The sequence below is a fragment of the Chelonoidis abingdonii genome, chromosome 6 (assembly GCF_003597395.2).
Source record: "Chelonoidis abingdonii isolate Lonesome George chromosome 6, CheloAbing_2.0, whole genome shotgun sequence".
In the NCBI taxonomy this organism is placed as follows: domain Eukaryota; kingdom Metazoa; phylum Chordata; order Testudines; family Testudinidae; genus Chelonoidis; species Chelonoidis abingdonii.
In genome coordinates, this window is record NC_133774.1 from 106,124,681 (window position 1) to 106,148,638 (window position 23,958).

Consider the following 23,958-nt stretch of genomic DNA (forward strand, 5'->3'; position numbering starts at 1 on the left):
CCCTCAAAGCTTTGGCAAAGTTCACTGGATGCAGATCTACCACCTATTGTTTGTTTTATGTATACAGTGCCACAAATTTTTATAGTGCTTTATAGAACAAATAAAAGACAGTTCCCACACTAAAGATCTTACAATATAAGTGTCAGGCAATTAATAAAAATATTTTACAGAATCCTTTCCAAGGGCTGGTGTTCACTGGGAAATGAAAGTCTGATATAACACGTTAACTAGCATTATGCTAAGCGTTCATTAGCACTCAGCATACAGAGGGATTATCATGATGAAATTTTGTCAGCTGGAATGGTTAAGTGAGTTCTAACATGGGTTTTAATGTTGTGTTAGTTAACATAATGTAATCCCCCAGTGTAAGCCCAAAAATGGTGTAGAATTTACGAGTAGTAACCTCGTTGTGCTACCACGAGTCTGAAACTCCTAATTTGGTTTCCCATTCCCAGATTGTCTATGACCTAGTACATAGCACTGCTTTGTTAGACCAGAAGTTTTCAATCTTTTCCATCCATGATCATGTGTTATCATGGGAAAAAAAGTAACCATAAAAAGAGGAAGGATGATCATGACCCTCTGTCCCCCTCTCTCCTCAGATCAGATCAGATTTTCCCTTGGAGGCTGTGACCTACATGTTTGGTACCCATGTGTTACTCCATAAATGCTAGTGGGCAGCCATAGATGAGATGAGAAGTAGATGAGTTTTACTGTGGCAGGGAGTGGAAGGATTTGCCCCTGGTGTGAATTAGTGTTTAAGTTCCAAGGGGGCGGGCGGGAGTTTGATCCCCTCTGAATAAGTGGCTCACTTTTTCTTACGCATGCCTTCATGCATCTTAAAACTTCCTGTCTATTATTCAACTTGCTCTTCAAGATTCAGTGGTTCATCAATTTCAAAAATGGCCCTTGGTGATAGAATGCAAACTTCTATCATACTGGAGAACAAACAGGATTTTGTGAAATTCTTTTGAATATCTGATATAGTGAAATTACTTCAAAGGCCCCTTAAAGTTTTTCAACATTATGAAGTAAAAAAGTTTAACTGGTGGTTGCCTGAAACACATACTGTTTAATTGGCTGGAGTTAAATGTTTAGTTCCCTTGCCAAACTAAAGAGAACAAGTCAAATGAGAATACAAATGATGTTGTAAATACTCTGTACAAAATCTGGATTTTGTGGAAATACACAACTATTCCTTAACAGGTTCTTTGTTGGGGCGGGGGGGATTGTTTTCAGGCATATCTCGATGAACTAGTAGAGCTCCACAGAAGATTAATGACGTTGAGGGAAAGGCATGTACTGCAACAGGTGAGGAGAGCTCTTGTGCAGTATCAGAGTGCTCAACAAAGTCAAGAAACCAAATCTGTTCTTCCTCTTTTAACCTAAAGCTTTATAATCTGACTTCATAGCTCTCAGGCCTGAGACTGCATAATATATTGCCTATTCAGAATGTTAATATGACCTAAAGAACTATATCACACAATTTTTCATTCCATTTCCACACATGAGCACACTTTTGAGTTGGAATCGATTCCCTTGAGTTTTCCAGGTTTACTGACAGATATAAAAATAGTGCTTATTTGAGCTAAATGTTGTCACTAATTTACAATATTGATCAGTACATTTTTCAAGCTGCTGATTCATGAAAATTGGACACAGGCCAATAAAATATGGTTTGTGGGAGGGCAAAATGAGTAGAAATATTGAAGAGTTGGGCAAGAATCCTGTTTATTTTTTGGAAAACCATGATGAAATCCTTGGTAAAAAGCAATAAAATACAGTTTCAAAGAGTGATCATGAAAACAAATGTCACTTTTATAGTAAAACACAGTATATTCATTCCTTACTCTTCCTCAGTCATGGGAGACAATTGATTACTTTGGTGTAAACTAGTTGGTCAGAACTAAAAAAGCTTCAAATACTCTGATAGCATTATACAGTGGTAAGAAATGACTTGCATTATATTCTATCTGCATTCAGTGATCTCGGCATTGTCAGGTACTGTTGGATTACAAATGGGTAGAGATGAAACAATTTACATTATTAACAAAGCAGAAGTAATTGTAGTAGATGGCTTTATTGTGTTTACAGCAATTAGATACCACAGCGATAGGCACTTTGAGATTTTTACCAGTTCCAATTGATTGCAATCAGTAAATTTCTCAACACTTGCAAAAGTACATATAAAAGCAAAATACTTTGCAGACCTTCAGCATTAATCCATGAGTGCATATTTGTTCACACATTTTTTTGTGACTGATCATGAGAAAGTAGCGCAAGTTCAGTATAACGCAGAAGATCTCAGATTTGGATATTTCTAGTTAAACAGGACCCCAGCTGACTGTGTCAAATTTAATCTCTGAGTATTCTTGTCCAAGTTCAGTATGTCTTTAACATATTGTTGTTTCTAATCACACTTTGCCGCTAGAGTTCATTTTCTCTTCATTGCCAATTGAAGAAGCTTCGGTCACCAAGCAAAATGGTGGGAAAAGCTAACTCCAGAAGGGCTTCCATAACTCAGCAGAGCATAGGACCTAGGTGTCTGGAAGTGGCAAGTGAAAACTTTTTTAAACCATCTTTACAATTATCTTTAAACCATCCACAAACAGGAGACAGAGGTGGAAGTGAGCCAAAAAAAAAAAAAGAAAGAAAAATAGGGAAATGGGTAGGATAATCCAAGTTGTGTCAGTAATTTTACTGTTTCTCTTCTTGGTCTAATGGTGTTGAAGTTTCTTATGGAGGTGAGTTTTCTGTCATTGGTGGAAAGATGGTGGTTTAAGTCACAGAAGCAGCTTTTGTGCCTCATATTGGAGTATCGCTAGTGTTGGAGAGGTTACTTGCTTTGATTCCTCACTCCCATGCTGGAGAACGAGGATGGAGACCTTCTGAAGAGCGACAAAATTTAAATGGAGATCTTCAACGTCTCTTTCTGACTATGAAGAGTAAAGAAATGTAAAAACAAAAACCCATGAATTATAAATTGACCTCAAGACTCTCCAGGGCAAATGTTATTTTATGCTAAATGAGTTTCTCAGAAGATTGAAAGCACTCATTCTTCGACCTTTGCTTCGTAATGCGTGTGAAGAGTGTGATTATGATACCATAATGCATGTCTCAACCTAGCTTAGTGCCTAATGAACTCCAGTTATAAAAGTTAGGTTTATTAAGTACCAATACTGTCCAGCACCTTATGAGATCATTGTTCTACAAATCCTGTCCCTGAGCTGTGAATGTGCCCCAGGCTGTTAGTACAGGTCCAATGACAGCTGAATTTATGGGAAGGTTATTCAGGCCAAGACAGTGGTAAAATTTTATTTTGCTGATGTAGTTAGGAGTTGTAAAATATTGACCACAAAAGGCTTCTGCCATCCAATTAAGCTAGAAAAAAGAGCAGGAATAGTTACCCATTTTCTGTGTTAGCAAACCGTCTCTGATACCAGGACTTATTTATAGTAGTAACTTCATATAGAAAAATGCCTTGATTGTTGGTAACAGGACTTTACTTTTAAAGAAGCTTTTGATCCATCCATATTAGAGAGGAGCAGAGGGAGGAAATATGGGAGAGAGAAACTGGAGTCTATCCATGTAGGGTTTTAAAAATGAAGGCAGTTTTGAAGTGGAACCTAGGAAGTAATTGAAAGACTATGGAGAGAGATTCTTTGGGAGGAGTTTATGATCTCTTTTGGTATATAAAAGAGCAGGCAGCAGTATTCTGCATGCGATAGTCTGAAGAGCAGGGACATAAAGGGGTTGCAAGTCAGAGGAAGAAAAAATGAAGGCATAGATGAGGACTTTAGCAGGGTTAAAGTTGAAGTAGTGGTACTTGTAGGCCATGCTGAATATCTGATGAGAGATGTAGCCTTGCAGAATTGAGGACTATGGAAGGAAGAGAAAAGTTTTGCAGGCTCAGTTGTCACCAAGTCTATGAATGGCAATAGCAAACAGGAGTTCTCTGTTGAAGAAAAAAGTAAGAAAGATATGGCTGATTGAGGATGCTGCTCTTGCCCAAGAGAAGCAATTCTCTGTGAGACAATTAATTGAAGGAGATGAGTCCACAAGTTTGAGGCAGGGAGAGCAGACAGGAGTATTATTATACAACATCAGAGATGTCAAAAGATACATATTTGAGTAATGTCAATGTAAAGGTGGTAGTTAAGGCTAAAGGTACTTATGAATTGGCCAAGAGGGAGAATATAGATGGAAAAGATCGGATGACCAAGAACTGAGCCACATGAGAAATCTATTTACTAGTATTTGTGGGAGGTGGGGATGTGCTACCAGAATGAAATTGCAACAAAAATCACATTTAAAAAATAATCTTCCCCATTTTCTCTTTGTCATAAGGTATAATTCCCAAATCTGAACCTTAGCGTCCAAAATTTGGGTACCTGCATGAATTCCTCTAAGCTTAATTACCACCTTAGATTTGATATACTGCCACCAATCAAAACTCTGAGTGTTTGATAAACTCTGGTCTCCCCAAAACCGTCCCTGGGGACCCCCAAACCCAGATCCCCTGGATCTTAACACAGGGAGAATAAACTCTTTCCCTCACTAGTGTCACTCCTAGGCTTCCCCTCCCTGGGTTCCCCTAGAAGATCCTGTGCTTCAAACTCCATGAAACACACCGAGCAGGTTTTTTCCTCCCCCTTCCCTCTTCCCCTGAGGCAGTACAGATTCACGCTCCGTAAATCTAACACAAAGAGATCCCCCTCCCTTCGTTCCTCAGCCTTAACAACCAGAGGAAAATCAATCCCACAGGTCAGGATTATTCTCTTATAAAAGAAATGCTTTTAATAAAATGAGAAAGGGAAAAGTAAAGGAATTATCTCTAACTTCAAGAATGTAATATATACAGGGGTCTATACGCTATACTAGAACACAGAAAGAAAACTTTCCCCCAGTACCAATACAAATCAAAAAATGATTCCCAGCCAACTACACATACATAAAGTTAACCAGATGGCCAGATCCACAATTAGCAAAATAGAGGAAACAATTAAAAAGGCCTAAACCGCAGCTGTTTTTACTTACTATGTGACGACAGAAACTCTAAGATGAGCCTGTATTTAATGGTCTGGTCTCATCTCTACCCCCCGAGGAGAAGAATCAACAGACAGCTGGACAAGGAACACACACAAAAGGACTTCCCGTATCCATCCTCCATAGCGTTTAAAGTAATCTTGTCTCCTGAAGGTTTAAAAGTATCTTGTCTCCTGATTGGTCTTCTGGTCAGCTGTTCCAGTTCCCTGCTTGTAACCCTTTACAGGTAGAAGAGACATTAACCCTTAACAATCTGTTTGACACTCTTCTAGGGAATATGTATGATAAATAGAAGGGAGTGAGACTTCTAATAATGCAACAGCTTTTATGCAATTAGAAGTGAAACAGCAGCAGATTAAGTTAGCCATTTACCAGTACTCAAGCTTATATTTCGACAATGTGTTAAACTTGGTTCCCTGAAGTTAGGTGCCTGAATCCATACTTAGTCACCGTGGGTGAAATCCTGACCTCACTGAAGTCACTGGGAATTTTGCCATCAAATTCAATGGGCCAGGATTTTGCCTCATACGTTTAGGCACAAGGGGGCACATCCTACACTTATGTAAGCTGTCATAGTTCTGTCAAAGTCAAGGGCTTTTCCAAAACACTGAGCATCACAGGTATGTCTACGCAGTCCATGGGAGCAAGCCTCCCAGCATGGGTTAACAGACTCAGGCTAATGGGGCTTGAGCTCTAGAAATAGCTGTTTAGACAGTGCCTTGATGATGTTTCTCGGGCTGGAGCTTGGGCTCTGAAGCCTAGAGATGAGGAGAAACCAATGGAAATCACAAGTGCTGAGCCCCACTGAGAAACAAGCCATTCATTTAGGTATCTAAATATAGAATTAGGTGCTTAACTTCAGGTGGCATCCAAGTTTTGAAAATGTGGGCATCTGAGGGAAGCTTGCAAATCTGGGAACTATCAAATGGTTTAAAACCCTCCGTACACTGAAAATGGGTTTGTCGTCATTTGCACTCTAGTCCCCTCATGCACACATGCTCATTTTCTTGTTTAAGACAGATAAATTGTTGCGGCGTGATGGATGGTGATAAAACTGATCTGGAGCGATGTTATGTAAACAGAATTGTACATTAAAGCAGAAAAGCAAAGCTCACAAATGGGATCTTTTTGGACTTTGCTGCCTGGATACTCAGAATAAAACACTTTAATGTTGTGTTTCTAACATTATAACTGTCAGGCTTCCTGGCAACTAATCTAAACCTTTTATTCTTTTTCTAGTATTTTTTAATAGCATAAGGATGTGTGCGCTAATATTATAAGTCATGAACACTACTCTCGTTGGCAGGCAGTCAGGAACTCCAAAATCTTAGAAGCTTTTCATAGAACTCTCAGGGTCTATCCTGATGTATTTTTGTACGTCCCTTAAAACTTTTGGGGTTCATTTCACTCTGATTTATCAGGGTGCCCTTGGCACAGTGGATATATTTGTTGAGACTAGGATGAGGGATAGGGTTAAAATGTTTATATTACTTAGTCTAGGGCTTAAAAAGCCTGAAGTAGATACTGCTCAATAAAAGAGGTTTTTATCTGTTTTTTTAAAGTGTACACATTTCTTAAAAATGCATCTCTTAACGCTCTTAAGTGTTTTTATATTTAAAAAATCAAGTATATTGTTAGGGAAGTTAGCTAAGGGTACTGTTCTGGCACAGTATCACAGAGAAACATGTTAAATAGAATTCTTCAAAGGAGGGCTACCTCTTATCTTCTCCAATGTACATAAACTAGATTATGAACTAGTTGTTGTATTTGGAGATGATGCACTAGTGATGTGGATTATAGTCCTAACTTTACAAAAGGAGGTTGGATTTCTTCCCATGTTTCTGTTATTAGAGAGGACTAAGGACTATCTCTAAAAGAGAGAAGTTGCCACATATTATAGTTATTTGCTGTCTGGTATCTAGTATTTTGTTTCATCATTTAAGGTTTTGCTCTTAAAATCAGTTCAGGACCTGAGGAGATGGAAAAGGTTGGGGTTGGGTGGGTTGTTAATGATCAAATGGACAGATGAAGTAGAATGTATTAGATTAAAAGTCCCACAGTGAAAAAAAATAAACCTGAGAGGCACAGCTTTAAATGAAGTGCAGATAAACCAGAATCAATTTCAGGAGCAATGTCTGAACTTGGATTTTCGGTATTCAGAGTTCTGACCTAATTTGAAATCCAAACTGAACCTTTTTTCCTCACCTGGGGAAAAAGAATTTATGTAGTTAGTTAGAAAGCGCAGTTTTAATTCTGAAAGAGGTGTTCTTCTCTGTCATTGTTACGTTGTTTCCAAATGGTGTGGTCCAATCCTCCAGTTCAGAACCCCACTGCACATTATTTCATTTAGCTTAGTATAGTAAGCCTCTTCCTCTCTGCTACAGGCAGGAAGAACCATTTGTTCAAAGAATGAAAATGAGAGGGAGAAATTAAACAAATGTTGTCTTTGGATTAGTCACAGCTTTATTTTTTATTAAATAAGTTATTTACATTGCTCTACAACTATTACATTTTTACCAGATTTATCATTCTAGTCTATATTCTATCCATCATTTATAATAAGAGTATTTTTCTTTTACTGTTGGAAAAGGAACAACAGGTTAGATAATGTGCTCAAAAACAAAATAAGGCATCTGTAACAACAGATTGTTTCATATAGGGATGAGTCAAACTCCATTATCTATTATAGAATCATAGAATATCTGGGTTGGAAGGGACCTCAAGAGGTCATCTAGTCCAACCCCCTGCTCAGAGCAGGACCAATCCCCAACTAAATCATCCCAGCCAGGGCTTTGTCAAGCCTGACCTTAAAAACCTCTAAGGAAGGAGATTCCACCACCTCCCTAGGTAACCTGTTCCAGTGCTTCACCATTCTCCTACTGAAAAAGTGTTTTCCTAATATCCAACCTCATGAGAGCTTGCAGGTTTGAAATAAAAGAGCTCTTCTACACTGCAGTGAAACACCCCGAACTGGCCCATATCAGCTGACTCAGGCTCAAGGGGCTTGGGCTGCAGAGCTATAAAATTGGAGTATAGCTGTATGTCAGTCATAATTGTGTGCAAGTATATTGTAATACAGCATAGTGTAATGTGCACAGTATGATGCAAAGTTTTAGTGAAACTGATAGACATTTGTCTGAAGAAAATTTAAACAGGCTGTAATTTAAAAATCAGAAAGAGTAACTTAACTGAGTCTCATACTAAATTGGTAAAATTCAACATCAAATGAAAAGTAGAACTACATGTGCAGAAAATGTTTATTACAGCAATAGCCAGAGCTTCTAATGAGGATCATGGCCCCATTGTTCTATGTGCTTTACAAATGCATACAAAAGCGGAGTCCCTTTCCCATAAGAGCTTACAGTCTAAGAAAAAATTTACATAATATCTTCAGTCTTGACCTGTCCAGGATTTAATGAAATCTCCTTAACAGTTGCCCATATTAAAAAAAATTCTACACAAATATCCGTACTTCCAAGATCAGCAATGTCTTGAATATTTTTATAGTGTCAAATGTACGTAAGTTTTTTTTTCAATAGTTTAAGTTAAGTTCATTAGTTTTTCTTGTAAATTGGGGAGCTAAATTCACCTATATACTCTTTGCTCATGCTGTAGGTTCCAATATCCCCTCACATCTGTAATACTTGACGATTGCTTTTGCAGAGCAGTTAAATGAGATTGTGCCAAGAAGTTTCACATGCATTTTAAACTCTTGGGGAAATAGACATTTGAATTGAACCTTTTTCTTTCAATATACTAAATAAAGAGGTTATTTTTCCTCTTCCCCAGAAAATGAAATATATACTTCTGCTTGTTCCTTTTCTGCTTCCTCTCATCCTAAAACTGAGTGTGAAGGCTTTTTTCTATAAAATCCATAAAACACTATTTATTACACTATTGGATTGCAAAGCACAATCCAGTTGGCCAAGACAGAGTTGTATGACCTCAGTAATGGTGCTATAGAAATTCATTTTGTTAGCGTGACAATTATGTGTGTGTACTTTTCAAGAAAATTCATAACCACAGTTAATTACCAATCAGTCATCTCACTGTTTAGAAATTGAGTCGTGAGAATTAACTCTAAAGCAGAAGACGAAGTTTCTTTAGACAAATAGAAGTTTCTTATACTTAGTGGCATTGACTTTTTAAAAGATCCAACTCAGAAGAACTAGAGTTGTAATGTTTGAAGTCAGGGAATGAAGAACAATCTATTTGAAAAGAGGCTATCTTCTAAACAATGGAACAAATCCCATGCAGCAAGGATTTGCTCCATATAACTTGGTTCTTGGGCTGGGGTAAGGAATTCTCTCCCCCAACTAAATGAGCTGTGTATAGCTTGGGTGTGGCTAAACATTTGGAATAGACATGACAATGAGTGTGTTCTAGATTCCCGGACAGCTAGAGATGGAAAGAATGTGGAGAGAAGTAGTGGTCCTCTCTGCTCCCTTTGTGACTTTATTCCAGATAATCCATATGACTGTAGATTCACTGGGGTTGCAGCTGCCATGGTACCACATCTCCCTCAGTGTGCCAGCTGAAAGAGGTGCCCTGGGGTTCTGCCTAATGAAAAGCAGGTGCATGTGGAGTCTGATTCCATGAGCTATCATTTGTCCCTTCCTCACTGTTAACATTTAACAAATAATGGTATTGCTCTCCTAAGTGTGGCTAGTTTGTCTAGATACACGCCTTGTAGCATACGTTATTCAGAGTTAAATTAGAAATATCATATAAAATATAAAAATAAAATATAGAAAATCAGCTTTCAGCATAACTGCTCCTTCCAGATATAAATGATCATTTACGCAGGCTATGTCTACACTGGCAATTGAATGACAAAACTTTTGTCTTTGTCTTTGTTTAACTCCGCTTCCTCCACCTCCCCCACCTGAAAAGCAAAAGTTTTGCTGCGACAAGTGCCAATGTGAACAGCATGTTGTCAGCAGGAGCTCTTTCCTGCTGACAATGCAAATGCTACTCGTTGAGAGTAGATGTTTTTTGTTGGCAGGAGAGCTGACAAACAGCAGCTACACTGCACGACTTATCACAGCTGTGCTGCTAAGACACAGCCATGTCACTAAAAGCTGTGTAGTATAGACCTAGCTTTAGTGTGACATGAACTAGCTTGCTTATGTCCTTCACCATTTCCGGCAAAACCCCCTCACCCCTTTTCTGACAAGACATGTATGAACACTAGGTAATCTGAGCAATGTGTGTCTCACCAGGTAAAGGAGTTTCCCCTTGTCTTCCTGATGAGATTAGTTTGTGGTTTAACTTTAAACACCTGTTTTGCTTTAAAATATATCATACTTGATGTAGAGTTGTTAATCCAAAAGATGTAGCATATATTCCTGGAATTAACAATTGGTGCAAGATCTGTTGAGATTTCCACTGTAACTGAACTTGTGGTTTTGTGAAGTTTTTTGTTTTAAACTGGTAACTATTTTGTAAAGCTTGTTCCCCTCCTCCAAGAATTTATGGGGTCCCAACAGTCATCAAAGGCCACGTATTACATAATAAGCTTGATAATGTTATCAAAGTGTCCAGTAAACCAGACCCCCACATGAGAAAACAGACACCAAACATACATAAGACATTTTATAAACAGATATATTATTATTTTGTATTTGGTGCCCCTAGGTGGACATGACTTCATTATGCTAAGTGCTGCACAAACACACAAAAACTGTCCCAAACAGTTTACAATCTACTGTTAGTACATTTAAATATACACAGAGATATACACCTTTGCCCGGATATAACATGGTAAAGCAGCACTCCAGGGGGAGAAGCTGCCCACTCCAGCAGATCAAAGTAAGTTTGATATAACATGGTTTCACCTATAATGCGGTAAGATATTTTGGCTCCCGAGGACAGCTTTATATCGAGGTAGAGGCGTAATAAGTTTTAATGTAAGTATATTTATTGCCGTAGCTATGACAGTGCCTCTTTCCTTCTTTTACCATTTTGTCTTAGCCTGTGGTCTTGTAAAACCATTTGACCGTGTTTTCCTCTTTAAAGGTAACCGTATTACAAATGTTTGTACTTGCAAAAGGTTTAATACCAGTCATGTCCTGTAATAACAGAATTCCTAGCTATGAGCCAGATAAATGTGCTAGACAAAAATTTTACCTCCACGCCTGTCAAAGACTTTTTAAAATAATTAGTTAGCAATTTGTAAAAGGCTTTTAAGATTAAAAAAAAACCCAACCTCCTCTTGGTGCTAATAATTATTGTTAGGTGTTAATTCCAGCTGGAAATTAGCTGAATCTGGAGTTTGGCCTTAGTTTTGGGTACCCTTATTGGTTATGTTCTGGAGAAACAAACAGATGTAGTTTGAATTAAGATTCTGTTTTGTCAAAACTACTAGAACTTCAGAGGAGGGATGGAAGGGGAATTAACATAAAAGGTTCTGATTTTATTCCATTTGTTGTTTTGGTATTGTGGTCTTGTGGACTTGTTCCTATTCATTATACAGTAAATCGTAAAAATATGAAATGGGTGGAATTTTCACCTAAATATTCTTTTTCTCTTTCTCCTCCCAGATTGTAAACCTTATAGAAGAAACTGGACACTTTCATATCACAAACACAACCTTTGACTTTGACCTTTGCTCACTGGACAAAACCACAGTCCGTAAACTACAGAGTTACCTGGAAACATCTGGAACCTCCTGAGGATACAGCATCTGGCTGCATCAAAAACTGTTTTTTAAATAAAACATTCAAAGTGATGCAACCAAAATGGAAAAAAAATAAACCAACCCTCTTCAGCTTGATTTTTCTTTAAAGCCAGTCATCATCTCTTGATAAAGGAGGGAAAAGTGACAAGACTCAGAGGATCGCTCTTCTCACCAAGGAAATGCTCTGGAAGAGTTAGCCTGGATAGCCTTGAAAAAAAAACACACACAAAAAAAACACACAAAAAAACTTGTTCTTAATGAATGTGTATGGTATCATGTATCTCTCTGTGGTGTCCCAGTCCACAAGACGAATGCATGTTCAACACACTGCCTTATTACATAACTGATCTATTTATTATTGCATACATATATTCTAAAGTCATTGAGGGAACGACACTACCAGATGTTACAAGTACTCGGGTTCCATGTATGCTCCTTTGATGCAGCACCATCACAAGCCTAGTAACCTTACTCATGTTAAAATGCCACTTATTGCTGACTTTCTCTAGTCACTTAAAACACTGTAGTCTTGTTTCCACTTTTGCAGTTCCAGGAAACAAGGTACCAACTGGGGGACCAAAAAGTGGCCCTAATATTTGTCTCCAGTCTGCCACAGTGGGTTGGACCACAGGTCCTTGGCTCTATCCATTTATTGATCTTAGACCATGGTAAAAAATGCACCAAATAGGATCATATGACTTGCTGTCTAGCCTTAGTCAATAAACCAGTAGGACTTGTAACAAAAAAGTGTTACTGTGTAATGTCCTGAATCCAGCATTGTTTGTCATCAACATTCTTGTGTCTGTTTTAATGTTATAATATTAGATATATATAAAAGTGAAGGTGTTCTACAGGATCACCATAAAAGGAAGAATACTGGTCCTGTTTTCTAAGGAAATGTTGTAGAAAATTCTTAATTTGGAGCTATTTATTACTGTGAGTTTCAATACTCTTCTGCTGCCAGTGTGTGACTCACCTTTACCATAAAAACTGTTGGCATAGTATTTTTGTTTGTTCATACAGTACATGGTCTGATTAGACTTTTTTTTTTTTTTACATCTGATAAATTAAAATCCTTTCTTTGAAAAAATATCTTCGTTGTTATACAGTGACATGTTGGAAAATATATAGGTTCCAAATTTCAGTACCTGTTGAGTCATCTGCTTGCGTTTCCAGAAGGATTTCTTATCTGTGAAAACAAATGTTCTTCCATGTATATTTCCTTAAAATGAGGAATATTTCGCATACATGTGCAATCCAGAGAATTTAGAAATAGTTTGAAATCAGTGCTCTGTGATCTCATTATGATGGTTTCATTATGAAACCGTCACCTCTTTATGGGAAATTAAACTCTTGATCCTGATGAAAAGAGAATGCAATTAAGAAATACTTCTGGATCCGAAGGTTTGTTCAGTCTTAAGAAAATGTGTTTGCAGAGAGGCCAGTATATTTCCCGTATATGCTTACATGCCAGATGTAGTGTATTCATTCACAGTTGAACAACGGTAGTATCTGTATGTTTTATTGTTTCATGTACATGGTTTTGTGCAGTACAGTGAAACTAGATTCCTGCTGGGGTTATTTCTTCATATTCAAATGGGAATTATTAACACTGTTTCTTTAAGTCCAAAGAAAATTGTATATTTTATTTCGGGGTTTTTTTTTTCAGTTTTTTAAATTTAAAATGTTGTTTAACCATACTCCCATGGAAAGTCTCTTTCAGGCTTCCAAAAGAACAAGTGTACTTTTTTCAGTAATGTTATGACTCTTATTGACGATTGGCATGAAACATACTTGAAGCATTATGTTGTTAAGTCCACATCTCAATGTGCAATTGTTGGGGGAAAACGTCTTTAAAAATCATTTTGAAATTGGATGATGATGGGAGGGTGGGGAAGGCATGTTGGAGGGTGGGGTTAATTTTTGTCAACATTTTATATGAAAATGTTTTGAAATCTAAAAGCAATCTTTAAAAAAGTCTTTGAACTAATAGTGCACATTCAACTTACTACCTTTTTAGTTAAATCAGATACATGTGGAGTCTGGTCCATTTTGACTTTTCTAACTAAATTTTGTGGTAAAAACTCTTGAGCTTCAAGAGGGAAAGGGAGCCCAAGATTTCTTCTAGCATGAATTGACTATCCTGCTGTTTTAAATAACTGGTGAAATAAGTCATGTTACCCATAGAAATACTAGCCAACTTCTATTGTACGTATGAATGGGGGTGGAAGGGTAGGGTAGCCCTATATAAAAGAGACACTATTGCAATAACAATATAACTTTACCTCTGAATTTCATATAAATCCTTGATCATCGTTAAATAAAATCTTAGTGCTCTAATTTGATAAGATTTGGAAATAAATGGACTGCAGCTGCATTTTGTGTGTGTTAACTGTAAAGTGAGTTTTCCACAAAATTCTGATAGAATAAGAGTCACTAAGCGTTGATCTCTTTAAAAAACAGAAAAGTTTTACATTAGCTATTTTCATCCAATTTTGTATGCAGAAACAAAATAAATCCTTTTTCAATTAATTTCAAATAGTCATATTTCTCTTAAAAAAAATTCATAAAAACCCTACCTAAATCCACCACGTTTATGATCGTTGATCTTTGGGACCAGTTAAAATGTTTTCACATACATTCAGCCTTACAACCGCTACATTGGCTTTTAAGTGCAAGAGAATAAAAGGTTTGGGATTTCATTTAGTGCCAACCTATTTAAAAAAAATTAACTGAATGAATTTGGATAATGGATTAAGTTGACCAGACAGAGGTTAGCAGTAAGCAATATTTTAAAACCCTCTTTTGCATCACTAGTTGAACACTGTAATTAGAAAGTAACAATTGTATATCATGGAAAGCATAAGTTTATTCTTCAAGACTAAGATTTATTTGGGCATAAGCTCTCATGGGTAAAAAACCCACTTCTTCAGATGCATGTATCCATGGGTGGGTTTTTTACCCACGAAAGCTTATGCCCAAATAAATCTGTTAGTATTTAAGGTGCCACCGAACTCCTCATTGTTTTTCTGGGTACAGACGAACACAGCCATCCTCCTGAAACTTTATTCTTGAAACTAACTAAATGTTCATCTCAGGAATTGGCTATCCAAGTGGGATAACATTTTAACAGTAGAAGTTTGGGTCACTTGAAAACTTCAACTTCCCCTAAATTTAAAGAGGTGTTTTCATCCACCTTAATACAAGAGGAAACTTCTTACAAAATAGACCTGTATTTGGTGGCACAAGCTGTGGTAAAGAGGTTAAGCAAAAAATAAGTAAAATTTAATTGAGGATCAAAGGTGTAAAGCATGAAATAACTACATTTGTGCTGTATTGGTAACAGTCTTTGAAGTGTAAGAGGTGTTTTAGTTATTTCCATCTGTGAATTTGTCCTTTTTTATTAGGGAAAATCTACATACATTCAAAAGTAAAGCAAACATAGTACTTGTGATTGACAAGATCCAACATAATATTTTATTAAGACTTCATGAGAGATTTTAGTTTTAGATTTAAGTATGTTACAGTCTGTTTCAGTTCAGTGAAAAGTGTAATTATTATTTGGATTTCTTAGAAGCTACATTAGTGTTCTGACCTCTTGAAATACCTCATAAATTTCAAACCCTATTACTTGGAGCTTGCAGAGCTGATGGGAAAGTAGCTAGATGTCTGTAGAGAATCTTGTCCTTTTTTGTTGTAATGTGCGTTATCTCATCCAAGCAGTGTCTGGAGGAGAATGTTTGATTTGCTTTCGTGTTATATTTCTTTGTTCCGTCGGGATTACTTTTCTATCTTCCATCACTTGCTTGCTTTTTAATTGTGTGTACCGTATCTTTCAGCAGGCTCATATTTCAATCTGTATTTTTGTGTGTGCGTATTGGTCCATTGACTTCTACAGCTTGATGCTAAGCTGGAATTGACTTAGACTCCACTTAAAATCTTGTTATTTACTCAGTCACTTGTGGCTGCTCCATCCAGTCTGTCATTAGGGGACATTGAGAGAGTGGATTTTAAATCAGAAAGACAAAGGTGCTACTGTCTAAAGTGTAAATATGTATTTTGGCACGCCTACTACAATAAACTGAAATAGAGGCTTATGATGAAAATACTGACAGGCCCTTAACCATGGCAGGAGGTACCAGGCACTATAAAAATAAATAATGTAAAACTTATTCTAAAGATTAACAAGTACAAGACAGATGTTTTTCTGAACCTCAACAGTTTCCCTAATTGTTAAACCATATATATTGTACTTCATGAAGGTTTTTAAGCTGTTTTAACATTAATTCCTTAGCACAGACTGTTCATGGGTGCCCAATTCCCAGCGCTGGATAGTGTACCTGGAAAATTTACTCTAGGGCATGAAAGGATTAAGAAATTCTGGTGGATGATGGGACTACCGCTCCTATTTCTGAAGTGTTTTTGGGTGTGCATGTGACTCAACCATTGCATTAGTGCAGTTAGAACAAGTAAGTTTACAAGGCTGGCCCTGTGAGTGAGAGAGCAGACAAATTTACATCAAAGCACAATTATACAAGGGCCCTGCGTTTACTTGAGCAGCAAGAAGTGCCAAAGTGACTAGACAGGAAGGAGAAATATTACCATGAGAACAATGCCCTTTCAGTTTTGATTAAAAAAAAAAAAATAGGTGGCTGAATGTAATTCCTTACATTAATGGAGCGAATACTGTTTCCTGATCAGCACTTAGATCTTGTTTAAGATAACAGGACACAATATTCAGGGTGGAGGCTCTTGAGTGCATTTTTCGTGTAACTGGGTTGTTGTTGACCCTAAGGATCTGAGGGTTAAGTGGATTGTAGTAGGAGACAAACATCTGAGTTATCATGAAATGGATTTGAGACACTAATGCCTGATTAATATTCATGGTGAGTATTATATCTAATCTATTTGCTTTTTCTACATCAGGCTGATTCATTCTGCCATAAAGCAATACCTTTGCATTTTTTTCCAGCATGAAGACTGAGCAAAGTGAAATGTTCATCTGTGAATGCAACAGGAGGTGCATTTTCATCATGATGGGGATAGCTCAAGCTGGAAATCTCCCACTCTTGGATGTTACTTCAAATGGGTCATGCATTTTCCTATGTTCCATCACCCAACGTGTGCTGTAAAGCTGGTCCTTCCATTAATAAACTGTGCCCTCATCTCTTATAAGAATATGGCATAAATGATTGCCTTTCATCATTACTGCTGGATGCAAACAGAATTCAAGGTCTGTGTCCAGTTCAGGAAATTGTAGGCTTGTTAAGTTGTCAGTTACATGTTTCTGTTAAGACCTAGAAGTAAAGCTAATCTCCACCAAAGGGGAAAGAAAGATGCACCAGTACTTAACTTTATTCCCCACAATTTCTCCCCTTAAACAATTTCCAAAAGTTTCTAAAGGTTAGAAAAGGGAATTTGCACTAAACATTAAGAAAAGAAATGAAAAGATAAAACAAATGAGTTGTGCTAAAAGCCCTGGCTGTGCAAGTAATAAGGTCATAATGGTGATATTGATTTCAGTGCAGGGCAGACATTCCTAGCACATGTGGTTTGTGTATCTGTGTCTGAGTGGGTGGTCTAGAAAAAAGTGCTAAATACAGCAAGATGGCTTAGTTTTTGAGTACTGGAGGGAGACCTTCAAGACGGCTCAGCCAGTGTCATCCAAGGCTCTCTAGGATAAAGCCGCTTTCCGTTAGCTTTGTTCTCAGAGGCTAAGCCGTAACTTGCCTTACTCATTTAAATATTGGAGTCTCTATTCTGCACAGTATCAATGACATGGCAGAGGTTTTAGTGTTGGCTGTGTTTTTGGGTGGGTAGTTTGGGGGGGAACTAGTAACATGGAATGTAGTAAATTTTTCTATTTATTCTGTCTGATTCATTTTCTCAGTATTTTGAGTCCCCTTTTAAACTTGTGTAACTTTAAATATATTTTCATTGTAGGATCACACTTTATTAGCACAATCCATTAACAAAAGCTGAATTACAATTAAACTTCTTTGTAAGTATATATGATACCAGTGTGAATACCACAGAAATGCCAGTCTGCAGTGACAAGCCCAGCCTGATGATTTGTAGAGCCCTCTGCAGAATATCAGAAGTGAGGACTCCTGGATACTTTTTAGTAGGGTATGTCATTAAAATGTGCCTTTAGCACACAGGTTGAGCTCTTTTGTAAAGCAGAAGGTTGGTCTTGTGCTTGAGGCACTGGATTGCTATTCACATGATCTAGATCAGTGGTTCTCAAACTTTTGTATTGGTGACCCCTTTCAAACAGCAAGCCTAGGAGTGCAACCCCCCTTTTAAATTAAAAACACTTTTTAAAAAAAAATTCACTCTATAAATGATGGAAGCAAAATGGGGTTTGGGGTGAAGGCTGACAACTCATGACCCCTCCAAGTAATAACTTTGCAACTCCTTGAGGGGTCACAATCCCCGTTTGAGAACTCCTGATCTAGATTCAGTACTTCGAGTAATTCTGTGCACAGATTCCACTCTTGGTGCCAATGTGTATGAGATTGGATTCTTTTGACTAACATATCTGCAGGGGGCTAGGTTTGCCCCTGACTATTCTCTCATTGTCAAGGATAGTAATTTTTCGCTTCCCAGCGTACAAACCTCATCACCCCCTCCCATCATACAAGAACTTTTTAATGGCAAACCTTAAATCGCTGGGGTTCAAAGATCTACCCCTCTTGTAATGCAGTAGATGGTAAATAGTAGCCTCGCTTGATACCTGTGCTTGGGGAGGAGCAGCATTCAATTTGCAACTCTTTCTCCATAAGGAGTCAAAAAGCAAGGGAGGCAGAATTTAAGCTGTTTCTCCTGGAGATGGCCATTCAACCCTTATCAGCCCCTGCCAAGATCTCCAAGATGCTCCAGGTATCAGACCCATTCCACGTATCAAGTGCTCTGGTGAGCCAAGACACCACACTGAGCTCTCAGGTGACATCTCACAAGCCTCACTCCTCTCAGTGATGTCCTCAGAAAGGGGTCACAGAAGGAACGCTGCTGTACTCCAAGAACCCAGGGATGGAAAGGCTCCCCTAAACTTCACTCTTCTAAAAGCCTGAAGACGGAGTTTCACCATAGTGTCCTGCACCAAAACCCAAAGCAGCACTAACAGTCTCTCTCACACCAAGGACCATGTTGCCTCTGGGATTGACGGTAAGACACCAAAGCCTTTGGCACAGAGTACCGTGACACCCTCCACCTCTGCATTAGGAGCTTCGATACCAGCTACCTCAGTAGCAAGAACCAGCACTTTGGTATTCAACCACCTCCTTGATACTGGACAAGACTGCACTCCAAGGTAGTTTGAAGGCTCTTTACGTTGACGCTCATGCATTGCCAATACCCTACTCACCTCACACTGAGGGGCTATGGAAGGTCATTATCAAACCACCTGCGGCACTGATGCCACAGCAATGCAGGGCTGACAATACTGTGCTGGAAGAAGTGTATTCATTTTCCTCCTCAGAAGGACAAAACAGAATTTCCTTCCTCGAATGTGCCACTTCACCCCCATGGGTGGCACAGTGGGAGTGTGGCAGAGAGTCAAGGGATGAATCCTTGAGGGATACGAGAAGACCATCAGGGAATCCCCCACATAGTACTCAGCTATATGTTTTGTCTCCACACTATCCCCTTGTGAGGGAGCAGGATGGATTTGACCTGGGAATGTTGCCTGGGGGTTACATTGGGGATGAGAAGGAAGCTGCCTGAGATGTAACCTGAGCCAGGAGGGGGATGGGGAGAAGTGACACCATCTGCCCGGGAGACTGAACAAAGGAAAGGAGTAGCAGAGGGGAGGAGGGAGAGAGCTGCTGGAGGGATTTTTAGGGTCAGTTTGGGCTGGGTGGTGCAACACAGGGAACCCCAAGCTGGGGGCTAAGCAACCTGAACCCCCCCGGAATGACTTGATTGAGAGGTTCTGGTTGTACCTACACACTCTGCTTGGGACTGTGTTCCTGTCATCTAATAAACCTGTTTTACTGGTTGGCTGAAAGTCACAGTGAATCTCAGGAAGAGGGGTACAGGGCCCTGACTCCCCCACACTCCGTGACACCCCTATCAGCTGTGACTGTACTGGTCCCACTGGGGGTGAATCCATATGGAAGGAAACCTACATCTGTGACAGCGTCACAAGCCAGATTCCCACCCAAGACAGAGCTTCAGCCATCTCAATCTCTGTCTCAGTGCAACTTCAACTTTTGGAGGAACACAATGGTGACTATCACTCTTCTGATCAACAACGTCATCTCCCTTTCTCACAAGTGCTTACAGACAACACCCCTGTGATGCATTATACCAACAGGCACTCAGCAGAACCAGGTCTTCTCCATTCTGCCAGGAAGCTATATATCTCTGGGATTGGTGTATCTGTTATCGGATCACATTGGTGGCCCTTCCTCTTCCTGGAATGCAGAGTACCTTGGTGGACCAGCTCAGCAGAGACTTAATTGAGACTCCACGGATGGTCCCTTAAGACCATATTCTTTCACAGCATCTTTCACCGATGTGGGTTTCCACAAGTGGTCCCATTTTTGACATGCCACTGCAGCTGCCAGAGCTTTTGTTCCAAAGGAGATATGAGCCCAAGCTTTAACAGATGCTTTTTTCTTTCTGTGGACTCCAGTTCTGATGATTGCCTTTCCTCTGATACCTGCAATACCTTGCGTGCTGAGGAAACTGAAGCAAGGCATTGACTGCATCATCTTTGGGGCAGACATTTAGCTACAAAGCAGAAAATAATTAGACTAGACTGATGTACAAGGCCAAATGGAAGAGGTTTTCTGTCTGGGCAGTCCAACAATTTCTCTCACCATTGACAGCTCCAGTTTTGGCAATATTGGACTATTTACTTGCCCTGAAGCAATCAGGATTGTCCCTAAAATCAATGAGCTTCTGGCAGTAATCTCTGCTAGTCATCTTTCCATCCAAGGCCATGCAGTCTGGTCATGTCCCAGGGTGGAGGATAGAGTCATTGCAAGACCTCATCCAAAGTTTCTAACCAAGGTCGTCGCCAACATTCACAATCAGTCACTTCACCTCCTGGTTTTCTTCCCTAATCCACATTTTATCCTGGCTGAAATGAAACTTCACATTCAACATATCATGAGAGCATTGTCCTTTTTAATTAACTAGGACCAAAACATTCAGGTGAAAACTAGACTGTTTGTCACAATTTGGCTAAGATCCCTCTGGACACATGAAGGCTCATTTAACTAGGGTTCAAGTGGTCTGTGCAGCCTGTCTTTGTAGCCTTCTCACATCAGAGAGATGTAGAGCAGCAACATGGAGCTGAATCCATACATTTACTGCTCACTATTCCTTAAAGGAGACTCAAAGAGCTTGGCTTGTTTAGCCTAGCCAAAAGAAGGCTGCGGGGGGATATGCTTGCTCTTTATAAATGTATGAGGGGGATTAACATTAGGGAGGGAGAGGAATTATTTAAGCTTAGTACCAATGTAGACACAAGAACAAATGGGTACAAAACTGGACATTAGGAAATTTAGACTTGAAATTAGATGAAGGTTTCTAACCATTAGAGGAGTGAAGTTCTGGAACAGCCTTCCAAGGGGAGTAGTGGAGGCAAAGACATATCTGGCTTTAAGACTAAGCTTGATAAGTTTATGGAAGGGATGGTATGATAGGATAGTTTAATTTTGGCAATTGATATTGGATTATCAGCAGATAAGTCTGCCCAATTGTCTGTGATGGGATGTTGGATGGGATGGGATCTGAGTTACTGCAGAGAATTCTTTCCTGAGTGCTGGCTGGTGAGTCTTGCCCACATGCCCAGGGTTTAGCTGATCGCCATATTTGGGGTCGGGAAGGAATTTTCCTCCGGGGCAGATTGGCAGAGGCCCTGGAGGTTTTTCGCCTTCCTCTGCAGCGTGGGGCATGGGTCACTTGCTGGTGGATTCTCTGCAGCTTGAGGTCTTCAAACCACAATTTGAAGACTTCAATAACTCGGACATAGGTTAGGGGTTTGTTATAGAAGTGGATGGGTAGGGTTCTGTGGCCTGCTTTGTGCAGGAGGTCAGACTAGATGATCATATTGGTCCCTTCTGACCTATGAGTCTATTCCCTGATTCAAAGGCCGATGCTAGTTTTGGTAGGGCAGTCCTGAAATCTCTATTCAGGTAGGACACCTGTAGCCCTCCTCCAAGCAAATGTACAACTGCTTGTTAGTCAACTAGAATAGAATCTATATGGGAAATTACTCAAAGAAGGAAGACTGGTTACCTGCCTTACATCTACAAAGCTTCCCCAACCCACTCTCAGTCCCTGCTAGTCAGACCCCTGTTCTTATGGGATTCTTGTTTTAAGGAATGCCTTTCTTTGATATTTGTATACCTAGTGTGCCAAGGAAACACACTAGTGTGGATTGCAACTACCCCACCTCCATACTCTCTCCTGTGGGAAGCGAGAGGGTGGCCAGGACACAAATATGGCCCTGGCTCACCCTGCTACTCAAAAGAATCCAATCTCACATACAATGTGGTGTATGCATTGCAAGAGTGAAATCCATGTGGACAACACGTCCTGAAGAATCACATTGACCATAGGGATAGTAACCATTTTTTCTTAGCTCTGCCACAGACTTCCTCTGTGACCGTGGACAAGAATTTTAACCTCTGCTGCCTCAATCCCCCATCTGTAATATGAGAATAGTGCTACTTTCACCCATCCTTAGTCATTCTTATCTATTTGGAATGTAAGCTTTTCAGGAAAGGAATTGTCACTATATGTGTATTTACCACATCTAGCACAAAGGGGCTCAAATGTCTGTTGGGGCATTTAGAGGCCATGTACTCATGAGGATTTCCTAAAAGAAATAAAAATATGATCTTTCTAATTGCATCCATGAGATTTTAAATGTCTGATTTTCAAAACAACAAAAATATGAGAGTGTTCTTGAAAGGTGCTGGGCTCACAAGACTGAAATACTCTATAAACAGCACAGACCTAGTACAAATATTGACAGCACAAGCTTCTGAAAACAGGCTCAGCCCAGTTTTGGAGGGCTCACATCATCCAGCAGGAGAAAAACTTAGCCTCTATAGTTTATTCAGACCTGTCCTCACTACTGAGAATGCCAATAGTGGGCCAGTAGGTGGAAGTGATTTTTTTGATGTAGATACTTGCCTTTTAGGAAATGTAAATAGTATATGCTCCATCACTTGTAGCCTGTAAATCAAGGATGGATGCCCTTTTAAAAAATAGGCTGTAGCTCAACTACAAGTTGGTCTAAATGCAGGAATGACAGGGTGGAATGATATAGCACCTGTTATAGAATCAGAAGTGTAGGACTGTAAGGGACCTAGAGAAGTCATCTAGTCCAGTCTCCTGCACTCAAGGCAGGACTACGTAATAACTAGACTATTCCTGTTAGGTGTGTCTCTAACCTGTTCTTAAAAACCTCCAATGATGGAGATTCCACAACTTCCCTAGGCAATTTATTCCAGTGCTTAACTACCATGGCAGGAAGTTTTTTCCTAATGTCCAATCTAAACCTCTCGCTGCAATTTAAGCCCGTTGCTTCTTGTCCTATTCTGAGAGGTTAACAAGAACAATTTTCTGCTTCCTCCTTATAATAACTTTTATGTAATTGAAAAGTGTTACTATGTCACCACCTCAGACTACCACCATTCTCTTCTCTAGACTAAACAATCCCAATTTTTTCAATCCTCCCTCATAGGTTTTGTTTTCTAGACCTCTAATCATTTTTGTTGCTCTCCTCTGTACATTCTCGAGTTTGTCCGCGTCTTTCCTGAAATGTGGCATCCAGAACTGGACACAATACTCGAGCTGAGGCCTTATCAGTGTGGAGTAAAGCAGAAGAATTACTTCTCATGTCTTGCTTACAACACTCTTGCTAATACATCCCAGAATGGTGTGGTTTGTTTGTTTGTCTGTTTGTTTTTTGTTTGTTTTTGCAACAGTGTTACACTGTTGGCTCATATTTCGCTTGCAATCCACTGTGACATTCTAGGTCCCTTTCAGCAGTACTCCTTCCTATGCAGTTATTTCCCATTTTGTGTGTGTGCATTTGGTAGTTTCTTCCTAAGTGGAGTATTTTGCATTTGTCCTTACTGAATTTCATCTTTATTTACCTCAGACCATTTCTCCAGTGTGTCCAGATCATTTTGAGTTTTAATTCTAACCTCGAAAGGACTTGCAACACTTCCCAGCTTGGTACCATCTACAAACTTTATAAGTGTACT

At 39.2% G+C, this 23,958-nt stretch overlaps 1 protein-coding gene across 3 annotated transcripts in view; it reads left to right on the plus strand.

Moving 5' to 3' along the window:
- Window positions 1-14,447, plus strand: part of MLLT3 (MLLT3 super elongation complex subunit) — a 231,022-nt gene extending 216,575 nt beyond the window's left edge. For all 3 annotated transcript variants that reach the window (XM_032797555.2, XM_032797556.2, XM_032797554.2), the window contains 2 exons: window positions 1,240-1,311; window positions 11,589-14,447. In XM_032797555.2, the coding sequence (XP_032653446.1) occupies window positions 1,240-1,311; window positions 11,589-11,720 (204 nt within the window). In that variant the 3' untranslated portion in view covers window positions 11,721-14,447. The remainder of the gene's footprint in view (window positions 1-1,239; window positions 1,312-11,588) is intronic.
- The last annotated feature ends 9,511 nt before the right edge of the window (window positions 14,448-23,958 follow it).